This window comes from Syzygium oleosum, unplaced genomic scaffold (genome assembly GCF_021117445.2).
Source record: "Syzygium oleosum isolate NSW1041296 unplaced genomic scaffold, Sole_v2.1 Sole_v2.02, whole genome shotgun sequence".
Lineage (NCBI taxonomy): Eukaryota > Viridiplantae > Streptophyta > Magnoliopsida > Myrtales > Myrtaceae > Syzygium > Syzygium oleosum.
In genome coordinates this window covers 5,495,049-5,515,947 of record NW_026607486.1, presented here as the reverse complement: position 1 = coordinate 5,515,947, position 20,899 = coordinate 5,495,049, and the positions used below count along the sequence as shown (strand labels likewise).

General features: G+C 41.5%; 1 protein-coding gene and 2 pseudogenes across 1 annotated transcript; all 3 read right to left on the bottom strand.

Moving 5' to 3' along the window:
- Window positions 1–2,746: 2,746 nt before the first annotated feature.
- Window positions 2,747–7,304, bottom strand: LOC115668000 (protein FAR1-RELATED SEQUENCE 5-like; annotated as a pseudogene).
- A 1,291-nt stretch (window positions 7,305–8,595) lies between these two features.
- On the bottom strand, window positions 8,596–15,672 carry LOC115666045 (pyrophosphate--fructose 6-phosphate 1-phosphotransferase subunit alpha). Its single transcript, XM_030587846.2, has 19 exons — window positions 15,509–15,672; window positions 14,808–14,980; window positions 14,339–14,451; window positions 13,807–13,881; window positions 13,619–13,732; window positions 13,452–13,519; window positions 13,150–13,233; window positions 12,374–12,427; window positions 12,003–12,083; window positions 11,812–11,905; window positions 11,655–11,728; window positions 11,280–11,390; window positions 11,141–11,185; window positions 10,979–11,035; window positions 10,313–10,417; window positions 10,122–10,238; window positions 9,884–9,987; window positions 9,494–9,659; window positions 8,596–8,961 (listed from the first exon to the last, which is right to left on the bottom strand). The coding sequence occupies exons 1-19, from the start codon at window positions 15,596–15,598 to the stop codon at window positions 8,833–8,835; spliced, it is 1,854 nt and encodes a 617-aa protein (XP_030443706.2). The 5' UTR covers window positions 15,599–15,672; the 3' UTR covers window positions 8,596–8,832.
- Window positions 15,673–18,277: 2,605 nt separating this feature from the next.
- Window positions 18,278–20,803, bottom strand: LOC115666056 (bZIP transcription factor 60-like; annotated as a pseudogene).
- Window positions 20,804–20,899: the final 96 nt, after the last annotated feature.

The following is a 20,899-nucleotide window of genomic DNA, read 5'->3' as shown; positions in this document are numbered from 1 at the left end:
GTCACTGAAAAGACTTATCGTATCACTTAGTAAACTACTATTGCCTTTTGAGACTATTGTTACGTACAAGTGGCCAATGATGGAAGTCCTTTTCCAAACCTAATTAATGTTTGCATTTCGACGGTCTAGATGATTACTCCGATCCCTGATATGCAAACGAAATAGCCCTCCACCTATTCAATTCCAATTTGAGTTGCGCAACCGAAGAAATTGCTTTGAGAGTCGTAGTTGGAATTTATTGCATTGAAAATTGAAAAGGGGTGGGGAAGAAAGACTAAAATATGAACTTCTTGGGAATTGCATCGACTTTGGTTGGTCAGTCCATCTTAACTTTGGCTAGTTCTAGAAATGCATGGTCTCGTATCGTGAGATATACTCTTCTATATTGAAGAAAAGTAGAGGTCTTGGTCTTTACTGTTTTCTGGCCTTTTGTTTTTCTTTTTATCTTTTCTTTATCTTGCTCTTGGCTTGGAAGTTCGTCAAGTTGAAATGCAATCCTTTGCTTTGTGCCCATTGACAACTACAAGATGAATAAGTTTTCTTAGAGGGTTGGTTCCAAGTGATTTTCTTACCTTGATACATAAGTTACAAAGCATATTAGGGGTTATTAGTTCCAAGATATTTGTCTGCTTGTTTGTGCATGCATGCTCTCTCTCTCTCTCTCTCTCTCTCTCTCTCTCTCTCTCTCTCTCTCTCTCTCTCTCTCTCTCTCTCTCTCTCTCTCATGAAATAACCCAATCAAATACATGCCCTTTCCTGGAAGCAAGATGGCACATTAGAATGAGAATGAGGATTCGAGAAGGTTTTAGAATGAGCCTGACTTTCATGGGACCCCCAGACGAGTTGCAGATTGGGCCATGGCTTACAAGTTGGAACCGAGTTTTTCTTTTCTCAAATAACCTTTATGATTCCGTTGGATACGGCTTTGAAGTGAAAATCAAAACAAATCGATCAATACTAACTGATAAAGGAAAGAAAAGCCAAACAGGAGATGGAGGCACTCTTGTGCTTATAATATAGAGGACTGGTAACCTGAAGCTTTCTTTTTGGAGGGATAGTGAGCTGTAATAACAGTCATGGTGTAACCACAATTCAGCTGTAACTCTTTTGTCTTGGAGAGAATCACAAGTTTCTGAAATTTCATAAATGTTAAGTCGATCTTCGGGTCCAGAATTCTCCTGGAAATGCAAGTGAGTATAATCGTCTTGGGTTATGGTGATGCTTTTTCTTGTGGCCGCTGATTTTTAAGTTCAATGACATTGAATCGCTTGAAGAGTTCGAAGCTACTGGCAATTTGTTGCGCAGAAAATTTGCCACACGAGATGGTGGTTGAAACTCAGGCATAATGGTGATTATACTGATCAAATAAGCTCCGCCTTCTCCGTCTTTTGTTTCCCGGCGCACTAGAAATGTTTATTTTTTAGCTTTTAGGGCTTAAATATGATTCCGGTAACATAGATTATATGAAGAGCATGTTTGATTATGACCAACTATCTATTTCGACATAATCTAATTCCAAGTCTAATTTGTCTAGACAAATTAGATCATGTGTAAGCGAACACTCTAAACTAGAACGTGTTAATGTCAACAAAAAGGAAGATAGAAGAAACAAGGATTATATATGCTACTTCTCAATGTTAATCTTAAAGGGACAATTGTTAAATTTTGAAGAGATTTTAACAATTGAGGGTGTGTCTTATCCAATGCTTCTTTTGCTGGTCTAATCAAATGAAGATGATCTGATAGAACAAGATAAGAAACACAATTAATTCATCACTCAAAAGATTTGAAAGTTTATACTCCAAAAATTGGTGCGTTATCATTCACCATCGAAGAATCACGAGATGAATGTAGTTATTGATCTCTTACATGTTGATGATTTACTGCTAACTATGAAAGTACCCACCCGGTGCTACTACATATCCCTCCTCCGAAAAAAAAAAAAATAAAAAGGGAAAATTTCAATGGCAGCGCTGGTAGTAGGGATGACACTAGAATTGGTATATACGACGTCCGGCGAAGCGTTGCTGGCGATTGATCCCGTCATTGCACACAAGAGGGCTGTACACGGCAGTGCAGATCATATATTAATTGTATACACGCTTCATATAATTGCAGTCATTTCGCGCTTCAATTTCAACGGATTCATTAGCTTGTTTAATTAACTTCTTATGCATTTGGTCAAAAGAAAAAAAGTATTATCATACCTAATGACGCTCCATCATAAAGAAAAAATGTCGCGAGTCCATGTTTGTGGCTACAAAAGGTCATTGTATAAACAAGCAATAAAAAAGCACGATGCAATGCGTAGACCACACGGCACGAGCAGCAGCATTGCAGCAGAATTAGTAAAAGCCCTCAACAAACCAACGCGGATCCTTTTTCTCTGTCTTACGTACTTGGAGCTGTCGATCTTCTACACGTGGTCGGAAAATGCGAATCATCTTTGCGTCGTTCTAGTATTACCCGGTGTTCTTATTATCATGTCGTAATAATTCGGATCTCTACGTCATGATAACGCAATCATCGGTTTTCTTGATTAACTTTGGCTATCGGGTTTTTTTGATTGACTTTGGCTGCCCGACCTCCTTAACGACTCTTTAATTACACTGACCAAGCAAAAGACCAACCTTTTTGGGATGTAATTACTTTCGCTACCACGACATCGACGGATCCTACCCGACTGGCCGACACCACTTGGCTCCACAATTTCAGACGGATCATCTATGAGATGAGGAAGCTTCAATTGATTTGATGACGTCAAATTTAATCAGCCAGGTAAAATGATGCACCAATTGTAGTAAGCCTTTCAGATTACATTTAGGATACCGTTGTCGACTCGACAAGCACTTCGTTTCAACACATTCTTCTTGTTCATCAATCTGGTGCCGCTTCCATGAACGCATTCTTCGTTACTGGAAAATTGTCGCCCGGGACAGTAGACAAACACCTCCATCGACACAATGGAACTCGAAAACCGAGTGATCAGGCTTTATAGACAGAATGCAGGAAACATCCGAAAGTTCATAAACGCACTTATTGGCAACATCTGGAAGCAGCTCCCGCAGGCAACAGAGGCCGCTGTCTTTGCCAGTGAATGATAAGCAAGCAAGTAGTGGCAGGCCTTCTCCATATGGAAAGAGCATATCACAATTTCATTAATCAAATCTGTGAAATCGACAGCATTTGCCATTTATATTCCACAATAATGTAATCATGCACTCATGCGTCACAAAACCTGTTAGATTTTCAACTATACGAAACTGATACAAGTAGGCTGTGCAGAGGGGATTACCTGGCTAAATTACAATGAACAGCCACCGTTCACACCACCTAAATTCTGTAACGTCCTATCTTCGCACATTACAAAGTTATTCTAACTTTACATCCGTTGACCTGCCACGGTGAGTACTTTCCTATTCCTTTCAAAGGGGAAAATTTTGAGAATAGTGTGGTCTTCCAAGCTTAGATGATACAGGTCGGGGTTGAAGGGGAAGAACTTTACCCAATAATATACAGAAAATAAAATCCGCTATGCTACACTATATTACAGGGGGGAGGAATGACATTGGACCTTCCATTCAGCCTTTTAGATTGAGCCTCATGTTCTGAACCTTTACCGATATTTTCAACTTCTGTTCCTCCATGTCTTTCAAAACTACGAGTAATTTTTTTCGATATTCTTCACATTGCAGACTTGCATTTGCCAACTCAGATGTTAATTCCTCTATCTTCTCTTCCTGTTCCTACAGGAGGAAGAGACATGGCAATACATTAATTGACAATGGCATTAGCTCAATATAAAAAAGGGCAAAAGAGCTCATTCTCACATTGACAGCATTCCTGACACAAGCAGCTCTGGCAGAGCTTACACTCGAGACCAATGCAAGCAAATATCATTCTGGTCATTCATTAAATAACTGTACAGAATGGTGACTCACATTGACCTACAAGCTACCTCAAGCAGGACTAAGGTTTATAAGCTTTAGCAGACGAACAAATGACTGAAGTTTTACAAAAAGCCCCTTCAGAAACCATTTCAATAGGAATATGCAGGAACCCTAAGCTGGGAAGATTAGCAATTACTATACTGCTTCTAAATGCATACGGGATGCCAGGATAAAAACGAAAAACACAGGGCCATATGTCTCTATCTAATGCCAGTTCTTTTGATAGAGAGACAGGAGTCAAGCATCATGGGACGATTTATTGCCAGGATATTTGCTATGACGCAACTCACATATTTTGCAGGCAGCAAATACCGTTAGTGTATTATTAAAGTACTGGAATAATGAGTATTAAATCTGAATCACCAGAGACAGAAACTATCCTAAATTAAGAAAAAATACAGACAGACCTGACTTGCTGCCTACAAGCAACGAATAAAATTCAAGAAAGATCATGGAGATCAAGCATTTGGTATGGTGAAGTGGAGACTTGTGCCATAAACAATGAGGGCACATAGCTCTTGCGATGTATTCAAAGAATCATCTTGACAGTCTTTCAACTATGTGACCTAACCTATTATCAGGAAAATTAATTTCAACTGCTCAGCTGATCTATCTGGCTATAGAAAGATATTTCTATTGTGTGCCACTACAGCATTATAATATATATTTTTTTTAAATCTACTTTTACCGGAACAAGTAAAGGATCATAACAAAAAGGTGATAGTAATCATATAGAAACCCACCCAATGTGAATATAATACCTCAACAACTAAAAAATCCAGGAGAAGGAAATAGATGAAGCAAGCCTTTTATCCAACAAGCAATAACTTCAGTGACCTATGCAGAGATATTTCAAGCCAAGGATCCTCATCATACAGTGCAGAAAATCAGATAAATGACCAGCACTTCTGAAAAATAAACCATAAAAATTTCAAAACCTACTGTACAGCGAGATTGAGACTGGCATCCATTTATCGATGTCTTCTGTTCGAGTCCAAAACAACGCTTCTTAGAGCCAGCAACCTTTTCTGCAGCTATTTGCAGAGCATCCATGGCCATGGTATAGCTATGTATGGATTCTGCCCCATCCTCTACGTATTTGACAGCTTCGTGGCGTAAATTTTCATAACGTGCGGTGAAGGAATCCTGCGGATTACTTGGGAATCCGACCATAAAGTCATCTAGTAATGACTCACTTCTGGCATTTCTTGTCCACCGCTTTAAAATATAATGAGGTGGAAGTGCGAGGATATTCATTACTCTAAAAACTGCTAGTATATGCCTACATGTGATACCAGAAGATTCAAACATTTGGCAGCTACAACAAGCTTTTTTCCTGAAAACATCAACCTTAACAAAGTGAGCCTTGTGGTCTTCCCCAAACTTGGCAACTCGATACACAGCTTCCAATTCCATGTCTTTAATGACGGTTGCTGGATAAGCTAGAGTCTCGACTAACTCCTCCTGAAATTTTTTGAATATCTTCCTTGTATAGACATTCGCCGCTTGTTTTTCCATAGGAGAAGGTGTCTTCAGAACAGGTGCAGTATTTAGGGTCTCGTAATCAGATTTGATTTCCTTTTCGTGCCTACTCGCGATTGCTTTTTCATATTGCCTTACCAGCACCTGAACACTAGTAGATGCATTGATATATCCATCAAAGTATGAGTTTATGCCGTCGCTTCCTTGCATTATCGACATCTCTCCGAAGAATGTATCCCTTAGAAAAACAGGCACCCATTTTTGCCGAGCATCGTACATCAATTGAAGCCATTCGTTATTTCTGAGACCATATCTTTCAAGGAGGGATTCCCAACATAATTCAAAGTCTTCGACAGTCTCTGTGATATTAACGCACCTTTGAAACTCCGCTTCAAAATTCGGATGTGAGCAGTGAACATCTGACAATTTCTCCTGAGCTTCCCTAAATACCTTCCACCTACAAAAGCGGTGACGAGTTCCAGGCAACACCTGAACCACTGCTGACCCAATAATTCTATCCTGATCGGTCGTGATCGATACAGGATGGCTACCCGACATGGCATCAAGCCATGTCTGGAAGAGTCAAACAAATGACGACTCCGACTCGTTGAGGAGCAAGGCACATCCAAATAACACGGGCTGTCCATGATGGTTCCACCCAGTGAATGGGGCAAACGGGACTCGGTAGCGATTCATCCTGTACGCGGTGTCGAAATTGACGGTGTCTCCGAAATATGCGTAATTCTTTCTCGAATTCGCGTCGGCCCAAAAGATGTTCCCAGCCAGATTGTCAAAATCGCCCTGGACAGCGCAAAAGAAACCAGGATCCGCAGCCTGCATTCGCTTCAAATAATCAACAAGAAGTTGACCCCCACTTCCAAGTGTCCTCTGCCTACTACTGCTCATGTAATTCTGGCAATCGATTTTAGTGAAGCCAACATTATTCACGCCACCGGATTCCTTAATCAGCACGGACATCACGCCGCTCGGGCCCATTCCCGCCGCCTGAAGAGTATCTATCAAGCTCCTGGCGGGGCCCGAGACATGCCTATGCGACCGCAGGCAATGCACCTCATCGGGCGGCACGAGCTCGTGATTGTGTTCCGTAACGAACCTCGAAACAGACCATTTCCCGGGACCCCGCCTCTTCACGGTCATCTGCGCCTTGCACCCGACCCTGGTGACGGTGCGCCGCCGCTTGTACTCGCCCTCGCCGGCCCCGCGGCGGAACCCCTCGCGAGAGCACACGACCTGGCGGCACACGATCGAGCCGTCCCGCCGCGACCTCTGGTACACGCTGACCCGGGTGCCGAAACCCATCCGGCGGGCGTACGAGTTGTAGAAAACCCTGGCGGCCTGCTCGGAGTCGAACTCCATGCCCTCGCGGGGCTCCGGATTCGGGTCCCCATCGGCACCCGACAAGCCAGCTGCCCCGGGCGGCGACGCCGCGGGCCGCTCGGCTAAACCGCCGAGGCCGGCGGCGCCGTCGAACTCCTCGCCGACCTCGAACTCAACGACCTCGTTTCCTATGCTCAGGGGCTCAAAATCCATGGCCGAGCAGGTACGGGCTAAGGTGCTATCGATGTGACCACCATTCTGCTCGGTGCTCATACAGGTATGGCCAAGCAGGTATCCGTTTCCGGGGATGTGTTCGTATTTTTCAGGTTGGGGAGAAAATGTTTGGGGTGTGAAGATGGGAGAGAGAGAGAGAGAGAGAGAGAGGGAGGTGTTCATCAGGAGCGATGGTGTGCGGACGGGAGGCGTCTCATCGCGTACCGCGCGCCGTCCGATCGAGCGCTGACAGAATCGGGACGATGCTGAAAATTTATCGCTCGTCGACACGCTTAAACTGTGATTAATCCGAAATTGATTCTACAAAACTGCTAATCGCGAGTAGAGAAAGTCACCGGCCCATTTGGAAACTATCACCCTCTCTCGCAAAATTATTGGCCATATTTGGAAAATGCACAATTTCGGCTCGAAAGTTCATAAAAGATACGGTCGAAAGATTACCATTATCTCTGAAAAGTTATGAGTCACATTCGGAAAATGCGTAACGACCTCTTGGGGAATTTTAAATAAAATCTTTCTCCTAGCAAGACAGCAAGAAATTAAATGTGGAAGTAAGCTTTAAAACATATTAGTTCTAATTTTGAGATTTGTGCTTGATGCTGCAATGCTGCTTAAGAAAATTTGTGAATACTAGGGGGGAAGCGTAAGGGCCAACACCAGCACTCTCAAGTCTGGCGGTGCTTGTCTAAATTGTATTACCTTTCACATGTAGTAAGTAAAATTATATCAACAGATTCATTTGGAACTCATGTCTAGGAGTGGCAAAATGGGTTAACGACCAATTTATTATCTCACATTTCAACAAAAAAAAAAACTCATATTTCATGGACTGGGTAGAAAATGGGTTGATTAAAGCTTTAATATGGGATTGAAATAGGTTGATTACAACAGAGCCTAATTACAACCATACCCGTTTATAACCCAATCCAGATCCACGAGCTTACCCATTGAAAATTATTCGTTGTGTACCGATTATGCAGATGAAATAGTCAATAACTTAAGCCTCAATAGTTTTGAGTATTTTGCTAACGAAGATTGCACCGAAAGTATAGGTGCTCCTTTTTGGCCAAGAGAAGGTGCAGGTACCATTAGTATCCATAGGATGCTCTAAACATCTCGATCAAAAGGCATTACCGAAAAAACATGAGGGATAATCGAGTAGTGACTACTAGAAAGAATTCGCACGGATTGAGTCGACTTTAGACCACGTGCTACTGTAACCTTCAACAGTAAAGCTAAAATTCAAGGAAGCAATTGAAACTATCTCGGCCCATAATCTCAAGTGTTCGAAAGCAAGGATCGAGCCGCCTGAGAGATCAAGGTGACGCCCCGCCACCCCCTAAGTCCGACCGCTTTCGTATCAAATATATTCATGAAGGGCTTGAGTCCCTGAAGTGGTTCTCCTATATTTGTCCCCAGTTGGAGGGATCGAGAATCAAATATCACGAGCTATACGAATTAACGGGAGAAGCTGGCACTCGCATTACCAGATCTCAGATAGCTTGTAGCACTTCAACTAGGAATTTCCAGGGTGAGAACTCCGACAAACAGTTTTACAGATTTACCTATAGATCAGAACGTGGACTCGTAGTAATTTAAAACTTAGCAAAACTTTCCGAGTTTCACAAAATTTGCGGAACAATCCTCTGGATTTGCCCTCCAGATACAGCAAGTGGCACTTACAACGGAGAGAGACGGCTACCCTAAATTTATTACCAACACCTTAAAGTAACTCCACCGCAATCCTGATTCATAGTGTAAACGAAGAGTAAAAGAAAGATATGTACAACTGTACAAGGGTTGGGCACTCGGAAAAAATTTTGTGCACTCAAAGTGGTGAGTGGCCGTTGGAGGAAGGCAATGACATAACTGAGAGAACGTCGGTGACGGAAGCCATAATGCTCAGAGCTGCTTTCAGAACGTCTTGCGAACACCCTGGCTTTACAATAGTTCGGACCTGGAACAGAAAACAAAAAGGCAATAAGAGGCAAGTGCAAAAGTAGTCGTGCTCCAAATGAGGGAATAAATTAGGTGCAGGAAATGTCTATTTGTTCTGTGTATGCTGCAAAAAAACTAACTCTCCGAGTAGACCAAATTTAGCTTTCTTATGTTTGTGCATAAATTTTTTATAATTATACCAGCATAAGCACCAAGACTTAGTTCCTTGCTAAAAGCCATGTTAGGATTTTTTCACATTTGCCGTGACTCATTATTTAATGTTGATTACATTGTAAGGGGAATATCACTGATACTTGCATTGACTTGCTACAAGACAGAGAGAGAGAGAGAGAGAGATCATAAAGGTTTTTTCCGCTTCTAATCCTGATCTTTCTACAGTATAATTCCATAATCCCAAGTAAAACCATCAACATATTAAGCTAAAGAGCTCAGTGTACTGTTCAAGTTCAGTTATTCTACCCAATTTTCAGTTTGCTTGTTTTATGCCAAGCCAAGCAGGGTAATAGGATATAACAGATAAATTAGAATACCTTATCCAGATATTCCTGGAGCTTCTTAATACGGCCCATATAGTCCTGGTCTTCCAGGCACAGAGTTACTGGCTTAGAGTCCACACCAGGGCCATCAAACTGAAGAGGTCCTGGATTTCTATAGACATCCTCCATCAAGAATTTTGTTGCATCGTGTCTAAGCAACCTGCACAAATGCTCCACTTTAAAACTAGGTAAATAATTCGACTCAAGCTACTATACAAGCATCTCAAGACTCAACACTGGGATATATTCCTGTTGCTTCGAGTAGAGAGAAAATGGTAACAAGACGCAACAAAACTGCAGACCAACCAAACCAGAATTTTACAGCGTTGTAGAGAACTCTTAACTAATCAAGCCTATCAAAACTCATAGACCACGGAGACTTACTCATAGGCTTTTCCTTTCAAATCCACAGTGGCTGGATGAATTGCAGGTTTCCCAATGGATGAAGCCCCTGGATTTTGTGCCCATCGTTTGACAGTCATCATTGACTAGTCATGTCATTAAAATTGGTGACATGAGTATTGTCCCTCACAAGTAATTAAACTAGAATTATATGAATCCTAATGACAATTACGAAATGTAGAGTATTCGCAGCAATAATGTCAGTAAATGATGAACGTACTGCTATGGGGGCAGCACCACAGCGCCACTTATTGACAGGATTCTTCAGATTAGTTACAGTAGCCATGTAACCATTCAAGCCAGCAGCTAGAATATGGTAGCAGATATGCCCAAGAACCTAAACAAGAAATATTTCATGATCACTTTACTATCATTTGCAAAAGAGACAGAATACTCCTGGGGACCACTTACATAAGCATAATCACAATCAAATTTTGATGGTAAAGATCCCCGAGCTTGGTAACCAAAGAAGTGGCATATGGCATTGAATTTCTTCCCCTTGTATGTTCCTTCTTTCTGTGCAAAACCAAAACACATCACAGACTGAAGATCTCATGAAGATAGAAGAGGGATTCTGGCATAAAGTGATATTGATATCCTTGCTCAATGAAAGCAATGAAAAGAACAAAAACATTATGCTGCAAAGTCTCAGATGCGACTCACACAAAATAAAGCAATCATCTATAAGGACGAAAATAATAGGATGGGAACATACATTCAAATGTTCAACTTTTCCATAATCTTCCAAAATCTAAACTAAATTAGCAGAAACTGGTCTAGGTAAAATTTTTGTAACCCACTGTTCTGTAGAAGCATCAGCTTGTCATGTGAATGACAAACATTTTCTCATAATTTTATCCGTAGAATATATCACAAAAAAGCTGCAAACCTATATCTCAAATCCCAGCTTAGAGAACCTGAATAATACAAAGACCTATAGGAGAAGAAAAACTAACAAACAGTAAATAAAAGGTAAAGGGAGAAAAGGTTTGATTTTCCTAACAGGCATAATTTTTCTTGCGGATTAATTCAAATGTGTGCTGAACCATGATGCCTGACTCAGTCACAGTATCTTACCGTCCGCTTATTCATTTCTGCCTCCACCAGATGTGCTAGAAGTTTTTCAGTTTCAATCTGAAAACAAAATCAAACATGTATCGCTTACTACAAATTATACATTTCAATGAAGTGTTGAATCATCGTAAGCAAGTAGAGATGGAATTGTAGCTCATCCTTTACCTGGGACAACTGAGCAGAGTCATCTGATTCAGGAAAAAGGATCAGCTGTAATGATCAAAGCTCACAGTTTAGAGATGGAATCGTAGCTCATCCTTAAGTATTGCAAAATATATTGAACGACCACAAGGTATAACTGTACCTGTTTCCTGATGAAGGGTGGCAAAAACTCAAATAATGCTGATGCCCAGGGCGAAAGTTGAGAGGAAATGTTATCAGCAGAAACACCTAGCTTGAGCAATCCGTGAATTTCCTGAGAGAAGAACTTACAGTTATTCCAATATGAGTCCAAATGTTTAACTTCAAATGGAGAAGGCCATTTTGAATAAGGACCAATCATAACATCAAGAGCAGCAGAAAGAGTAGCCCTTCGATTTTTACCTCTAATTTCCTTATATTCTTTTGGTTGTTCTCTTCTCTTCTTTTATGTTTGTTTGTTTGTTTGTTTTTTAATTTATTTTGGGTTGTTCTCTTCTTCTTTTTGCCTTTTGGGTGTTCACTTCTTCACAAGTATTACCTTCAAAAGAGCATAAACTTCGGGAATGCTCTCTATGAGCCCTTCTGGCAATAGGATGACCCCATGGTACTTTTCTGGTTAAAAGTTATACATATCCAATCAGATGAAGTCCACTACGAAAAATCAAAATATAACATGAATGTAGCAGGACAAGAACCTTGCACTGCTCTAGCTTGAACTGCATCACAGATTTGCTTTGTAATGTCAAAGAGGGTAAGCTTTGATGCAGCAACTTCCTCTCCAAGAATCACCTGAAGTGTAAGGGGAAAGAAAAGGAGAATTTCTGAATAAGATATATACATGAGATTCTCTCTTCTAATCGTAAACTGGCAAGCTGAACGTGCTAACCATATTTGGATGGGACTGGAGAGTGCATTCCAAAGCTACGTGTGATGCCTTTCGGCCCATGAGTCGGATAAAATAATAGTACTGCAATTAAATGTAGAGAAATGTTAAATTATTTTCTTAAAAGGGAAAAACATAATCAAAAGCAACTGACATGCACATGATGTCCAGCAAACTTCAACGAATAAGAGAGATGAGGCTAACATGCATTAATAAATGGAGAGTTTATGATTCATGAAGAAAAGACAGAAAAGGCAAAGTTTTCTGACACTTAATTTTACATTTACCCATGCTTGCAAAAGCATCAGAAACAATTGACATTACAATCGGTGCTTAATTAAGAGGGCTCCACATAACTTAAATCATGTAATTACCTTCCCAGCTGAAAGGGCATCTGTGCACACATTACTGATGAGTTGGGAATTCACCTGAATGTAGAAAAGAAACAAGGAGCTTTAACTTGCATTTAGAGATGAGTAACTTAAAAAGGCTTTGAGTAAACACAGCTCTAACTGGAATCCTATCCAGAGACATGAAGCGTATACTACGTTCTAATGCAGTTTTGTATGCAAAAGAAAATGCGATCACAGATCATCTACACTGGAACATATCGATAAAAAATCTCACCGTTCAAATTTACTTACTGCATCCAAAATGCCAATGACAATGCCACCCCCCAGAATCTAGTAAACGTGATCTCAAACATGTAAGGACAAAAATATATCTAGTTTGTGAACGTCATCCAGCTCTAAATTGTGCCACTAGCCTTTTCTTTGAAAGCAATCAACATCCTAGAGAGAGAGAGAGAGAGAGAGAGAGAGAGAGAGAGAGAGAGAGAGAGAGAGAGAGAGGATTATTTGTAGGTTTACATCAAGACCGATTTACACCAGGAAGACAAACACCGATTATCATAACAATCTGTTGAAGATTCCAACTAAAAACTAGTCCACTACCGATGTCATTCCCCAAGGTCTTGGATTTTGACCAATACAATATCTCAACGACTCCAAATTGATAAAGTTGAAAAATGCCGTAATATTCCTGAGTCCTGACAACCCAGTTTCCATCTTACTATACGAGTGCCATTGCACCTAACAAACCACTAAATCTGAATAGGAAAAGAAAATGAAAATTGATCGCCCTTCAGTACCTTACAGATGGTATCAAAACCAACGTTAGTTTCCACAAATTGATTCTTCAAATCTCCATTCAGTGTCACCGGAACACCAACCACCTGCGAGAATTAAATTAGAAGTAACAACATTGTGCTGCAGGATGCCCTATTAAGGAGCTTATGGATTCCCCACCTCCAAAAGAAGCACTAAGATTACACTGCCTCAAAAAATAAACGAGAGACGTAAAGTTTGCCCCTCTGGTAGAACGGCACAGAACAATCACTTCATATCATAAACTTCAAAATACCATGCTTCTCAAGGTTCACAGATTAAATACCTTAGTCGGGCATTTTGCTTCAGCAAATGTTTCTGCAAGCTGAGCTGCGTCCGTGTTTGATGTAACCCCTTTATAGATGTTACAGAAACAAAGCTTAGAAACTGAAAATTACTGTCAATAAGAGATGAAAGACATTTCGAAAAATTTTGCAGATATATCAGCATTACCTCCAATAATGACAAGTCCATCCAATTTCAAGTCCTTGCATGTAATTAGTGCAGCATTAACTTGCTCCGTTGTTCTTATTTGATCCTTTGTCCGACCAAGCAAGTCATAACCACCTTGGTGAGAACAACCATGTCAAAATTCATAAAATTGGCATCCTTAGAAAAGAATTCCTCAGGCCCAAATATACCTTGGTTTTTGTAAGTCGAGAGGATGTCATCCGTTATCTCAAGAGTTTTCTGAGCAAAAAGACCTTCAGAACCACCTGTCCAGGACAACAAAAATCAGCCATTATCATTAATGTAAGGCTGCAAAAGGAAAAGAAAAACTGTACAGGAGAAATCCACGAAGAAACCATTTTATGATAATGGAGAAAGATATTAAGTCGATCCACAATCTGACAACATTTTGCCCGCAGAGTGTTTTTCCTCTAATTATGCAAAAGGAAAATTATCTTAGTTTCTCTCAAGTTGTTACACAAAATATAGAAAACAGTACATAAGCCAATCGTAAGAAATTGACAGCAAAGCAAATAAGATGTGAAGGATACGTCAGGATTCGGGCAAACATACAAGATCGAAACAACCAATGTGAATCAACCCCGCTTTAGTGAAATGATTATTGAAAACAAAGAAACTTGCTCGCAATTATAACAATTTTTAAAGAAGTCAAGTCTGACATGTTCATGCACAAGCAGAAATGAGGCGAAAATTGCAGCTTACCAAGAAATCCAAGCAACACACTCTTAGGGTTGTGGATCTTCAGAGCCTTGTAAAGACCCCAGATAACGTTATGCCCTCCAGGAGATTGTCTGCCGCAGAATACTACACCCACCCTGCATAGGAAGTCACATAACAGCATCAACAAAAGCTACGTCAGATATAAGAATATAAATTCCGAGCAATAATTAGGAAAGGCATAACCTATCCACCTAGCAAATAATACTGCCAACCCTGCATTCCATCAATCAAGGGTGAAAAACCACAGTTCTGTGCAAGGCTTTACATTTAGCAGACGAGCTGAAGATTATCTAAGATACAGCTTAAACAGAGCGCATAAATTTCCTAACTCTCAGTAGATAAAATCATCGTCAATGTCAGACAGTAACACTGAGAAAAGTCGAACGCAGCTATATCATCTAATTATATAACTAAGAGCAAGGAATGACGAAAGCAGTCTCGAATCAAGTACCTGATAGGAGGATGCTCTGTTATAATCTGAGCATCAGGGACCCTCGCGGTCGCCCTTAGGAAGTGAGCCAAAGGCTGACCATAAGTGTGCGGAAAGTATCTACTGATGGAATTAACATCGGCAGGATCTGCTGCCGTCGTGGCATCACCATATTCTACCCTGACGGTCGTTCCCTGCGGGAAGAAGAACGATCCTATCAGCAACTGTCCGCTCCAAGCGAAAACTACCTTTCACCGCAAACCGAGAGTCGTCGACCGAGCAAATCGGTCACCAATCTAGAGCGAGCACCCTTCCTTCTCTATAGTTAACGCCAGGAGCGCAAGCTGCTAGCACTAGCGAACTCTACGGCCAGACCGCTGCCAGCACTTTCACAATCAGATTGACTAAACATACAGAACTAGCACGATCGCGCTAACTTGTTCCACAAGCAATCCTCGAAACCGACGATCGCTCGCTTCCACCGCAGCCGAGCCGTCGATTCAAGCGCGTGACCACATCGCTGGACCGCTTTCTAGACAACTCCTAGCGTGACGATAGAACGAGCTAATGATCACACTCTCCGGCATCGAATCTCCGAGCGAAAACCTCGAAAAAACGCACGGCGACCGACGATCGCGCTCCGCGGGAGCGGGAAAAACCGTCGGGAGCTTTAAGAAAATCGGAGGCGAAACGGGGAAGAGAGAGAGGGGAGGGGGACGTGCCTGGAGGCAGGGAGGGAGCTCGGGGTCGTAGAGCGATCGCTGCTGCTGGAGGTCGGAGAGCTCCCTGGGAATGCCGTAATCGGAGTCCATTCGTCGCTGTTCGTTTGTTGCAGTGGTTCGCAGTGTTTGTGCGTGCTTCGTCGTCTTCGAAATGGCGGGTTTTATATAGAGAGAGAGAGAGAGAGAGAGCAGGACCCGGAGATACCAGCACAGCGAGCACACCAGTTTGTTTCGTGATGTGCTCCGCGGTTTTCCGTGGCGAACTCGCCTCCGTTTCGCCGCGTTATTACGACTGTGCCACGATGGGCTTCGAAGAAAAGAACGATAGGAATTTAATTACGGGGGCCCGCGATAATAATAAAGCCAACTTTAATGTTTAATAAATCTCGTCGATTTAAAAAAAAAAGAAAGGAAGAAAGAAGAAAAAGGTCGAGCCAATTATCCGGCCCCCCAAGCGGTACATCGCGGGAGATCTTATCAGATCCCAATTCCGAAAAGTGCAAAGCATCAACTGCAACTAAATAAAAAGTTTAGTGCGTGAAACATCGATATATCACATCTACTGAAATTGACCCTTTTTAAACTATAAACTATTATTTAGGCTGCGCGTGCGTCGTCCTTTGCACCGTTTGAAAATGAGCCCTCCAAAAAACACACAGAAAGAAAGAAAGAAAGAAAGAACGAAAGGGGATGGGGACGTTTGTAAAGTAAAATGGCCGCGGGAATATCCCCCCGGGGCAAGAGGGATATTCTGGTATTTTTCTACAGGCGAGCCCATTGTTATCACGAACAAAAAGGCGTCGAGGAAGAAAAGACTCGGCCGGCGGTGTCGCTCCTCGCCCCCACCACCATGTGACCATACCACCGCATTTGGTTTTCTCCGCTCCAAAAGATGTCTTCGGTTTCCATCCATTTTAAACGTAAATTTCGGACTTCATTACAAATCTTTACTAATCTCCGTAATGGATCTGGTAAAAATACCGATCGTCCTGAACGAACGAACGATTCGAATATCGGATTGTTTCCGTGTGGTTAGGCGAGATTGTGGGAACGAGAGGTGCGCGTTAGGAGAAAAACCAACGCAAGCCTCTCGTTAGTTCTGGCAACTTCTCCTGCTGCTAGGACGGCAGGTAAAATTGATACGACGGGTCGGATGTGCGATTTCACGCCAATGCAAAAAGAGAACAAGTCTTCTTTGATTGCTGCACGCGATGCCGCGTCTTTCCATCCAAGGCTATGATGCAATGCAAGCAGAATCGGGAACCAATTAATAGCAACAGCAACTCATAATCACTTCCGACCAAAAAAAAACTCATAATCACTTGGGTTGGCATGATTAATCGAATATCAAGCCGAACATTTGCAAGATACCTGTTTTTACTTTTCCGTGTCTTGTCTTTGGATGATATCTATTTTTTCTTTTTCGATTTCATTAAGAAGCAGCTACGGGGATATAAACCTATCAAAATGGGTCATTGACACATTTCTTAATCCATATTTGATGAATTAAGTTGTTATACTGATTAGTTATATTTAATAAATTTATCATATATGTATTTAGAATGATAAAGCCCAAAATAATATGAGTGTTAAATAGATTAATTTTTACTTAGATCCAATCCACCTTCTCTCTTTCACTCAGTCAATCTCGCGCTCGCTTACTTCGAGCTCTCACCTCAGTTAGCACATGAGTTATTTCTAAATTTGATTAAACATGAAAATATTTTATCAATATGAATCAGGTTGAGTATGAGTCACCAAATTTATATCAAATGAAAATAGGTCAAAAGGAGTCAAATAAATCAATTTGAATCGAACCATTTTTCAACCCGACCCGACCCTACCTACCTATTTGAAGGATCCACTCTTGTATGACTAGCGTTATTGTCAAATGTTTAGATGAGAACTTGCAAATTGACAAGACTTAAAAGGCTTTAAAAGTGGTTGATTGTTCATGGAGAAACCGCAGAAAACGTTGTCTGAGTTTTTAATCTTTCTATTGTCAAGAGTTGTCGAAGACAAACACGAGACAGGCACTTATCTCCAGCTCGCTAGTAGTCCACGGTTTTGCGGCTCACGAACCCACGCTTCCCCTGGTTTTCGAATAAGCAAATATGAGAAAGTGACGAAATCTAGCATGCCCGTCGACCAACGAGACGCTTTTTTCAAAAGAGAGTTCTTCTATGTCTTTAAAGTCTCGACTTCCGTAAAATACGATAAAATTACCAAAAAAATATTTAAAAAACTATCTAAAAAATCTTAAATTTATTACAATAATACCAATTCATCCTTAAATCTTTTTTACCGGTATTAATTTAGATAATTTTTAATAATGTTATAATTTTACAATAATAATAATATTATTATTATTATTTTCTTTTCCTTTTTTTCTTTCTTTCATTTTATTTTTTTGGAGCTGCTCTACTTCACCAACCCTAGCCTCTGACCGATCTCGAGGTAGTTAAAGGAAAAAAAAAGAGAAAGAATAAGAAAAAATTCGAAAAATATTATAATATTATTAAATTTTGTTTACGTCAACGTCGTTCATGTCTCGTAGGACGGCCAGCATCCATGTCAACGTCAATCGATAAGCCAAAATTGGACCACTATACTGAATTGACACAAATACAAAATATTTAAAACTCAATTGACCTAAAACAAAATTTCAGGAATAAATTGAGACAATTGCAATAAGTTTAAAATTTTTTTGGTAATTTTCTGCATAAGATACCCTCCGCATAAAGTTTTAACACGGATGACGATAGCCCGGACGAACCAAGATGAGGCGGGATCCCTCATTTTATGTTTATACCAACAGTAGCCATCGATAGCATCTCAACTCACTCCATTTGCTAAACCCAACAGAAAGACAAAACTAAACAAGAGCCCGGACAACTTCTTGTAGGTTGGTTTCTAGATGACAACCATCAAAAGTGACGCATCCCATGCAATGAAAGATCACCTCATGCCAAAGCTCGAGGAACAATTCGACATGATTTCATTTTTGTCCTCGAAGCTCGGCATCTCCTGGTCATGATGAAAGATTGCGCAGCCGATGTTTCAAACGCGTGACCTCTTATTCCTCTTGGAGCCCAGGTTCTTGGATCTTTCTCTCCGACGTTTTCCAGCAGCAGTGCCGCCAGCCGCGATTGGAGAGACACCGACCGGGTAAACAGGCACACGATGCCCAGGAACCAAAGCAGGGAACCCAACAGCAGGGATTCTGTATCAAGACCCAAAAAAAAAAAAAAAAAAGAAAAAAACAAATGAGAACAAAATGAAATGCGTGCGCTACTCTAAATTTAGGTGTGCACACCATGTACCAAATCCTGACTTCCTAAGCACTTATCCTCCATTTCTGTTCTCTATTCCACATCTTCACAGTGCTCTTCTTTTTTAACCTTTTCTCCCTCAATCAGGGTTTTCTCTAAGTTAATATCAGAAGAGATTCCAAACTGAAAACATGAATGCTTTCGCCGTAACCAACGATCCTACACATTTACACACCTAACAATAGACAACGTCTAACTAACCTCTCAATAACAGAGAAGATAAAGGACTAGTTAACGGAAGATGCATCGAATTAAGCGTATAGGAAAGTTAGATCCTAATACGAGTAGAAAATAGATCATCTATGTCACGATTAAGAAGCAATTGACAATACATCTGTGCAGATGTAAGGAGTCAGTTCAAAAGCAGATTGTTGCAAAAGGGTCTGCCAAATCATGCTTCTTCGAAATTTCCATAAATCTAGAATCAACAAACTGACCCGCATCCTCTAAGTCGGCAAAGAAAAAAGTCCGTACAAAAATTACCGTTAAAAAAAAACTCAATTTTCAAGTATCAGCTCTGCCAAAAATTTGAAGCTTAGATTCGTAACCACAGACAACATCTGTTATACCCAAAACTGAAGATTTCGTTTTCAGTTTCAACTTCACTAAAGATTTCATCTTTCCGCGGCCCATTATAATCGACTTCTTCTCAGAAGGCATAAATTAACTTCAAGCTGTTGTGTGCTGTTAAGTATTGTACTGAAGACTGCAGTCGGTGGCTTTTTGGATCACATGAGCTCCACAAATCAAATGAAGAGTTCGCTGTTATGGAGCTAAGAAAGATAATATTAATTTCCCCATGCTTCGGGAGCACAAGCATATAAACGTACCCAACAAGAGCACAGCAGACTCCTGCTTGGCCATGGTAGCACCGTATGCGCCGCCATTCTCCACATTCAGACGTAGAGCTTGATTCTCAGCCATAAAGCACTGGAGCAACCGCCCCAGTCTCCGGCATTACCCTTCCAGATACTTGCTCTTCATCTCCAACTCTTTCACGTAAGTTCTCTTCCTCTCCCTCGACCTAGCCGCCGAATCCTTATTCCTGAGCTGCCTGAAAATAACAATCCCCCACAAAGTCTTCAATATCATGTGGAATCACCTAACACGCACCTTCGAATACACGACGGCCCGAATTCTCCACACGATCTAATTATTCTCCGACGGAACCACATAACAAGTACCTAAACCAGTAAACTAGCTCATAGAATCACACAATGCATTACATGGTTCTTGAATATTATATCCAGCATTGAAGCACCAGCCAGAGCATGTTCATTAATTGCTTTACGAAACCGCGCCCAAAATATACTTTACATGGGATCCAATCAGAAGATAAATCAAGACGAGTTCAGAGAATATTGCCATGAGACGAACACTATTGTTTTCCAAACAGAGTACGACAGGTAAGAATTAGGAAGAAAACAACCAACAGCAGCTTCATACAGTAGCGTCCACAGTTGAAACAAAGCTATACGCGCGAATCACTGATACCTTCTCCGTTTCTTAGAGACGGGATCGCCATCAGCGTCCTCGGAAAGCTCGTTATCTCCGGCGACCGCCTTCTCCCCTCGCTCGCCGCCGCCGCCGCCGGGTGAACTGGACTCCTTGTCGCTCGCGCCGTCGGTCACTGCCACCTCGGCCGGTCCGCCCTCGGGAGAATCGACGAGCAGGTCGGCGAAGAAGCGATCGAAGACCTCCGGACTCGGTCCGACGGCGGCGACGGCCTCCTCCTCCTCGTCCTCCATCAGCATGCCCTCGATCTCGCCGATCCACCAAGACAGCGAGCCCGGAGGCGAGGCGTCGACATCACCGGCGTCGAGAAGGCTCGCGGCATCGGGCGATGACCCGTCGAACAGGCTTTGGAAGTCGATTTCCGATACCGAGTCATCTCCTGGTAATCCTAGATTCTCCATTAGAACAGAAGTAGAAGGAGGAGGAGAGAAAATTAAAAAAAACTAAAAATAAAAATAAAAGTGAAGGAAGAAATGTTCCTGTTGTTTTATAAGAAGGAAAGAGGGAAGAAACAAAGCGCGTGCGTGGATTACTTCGGGAGCAA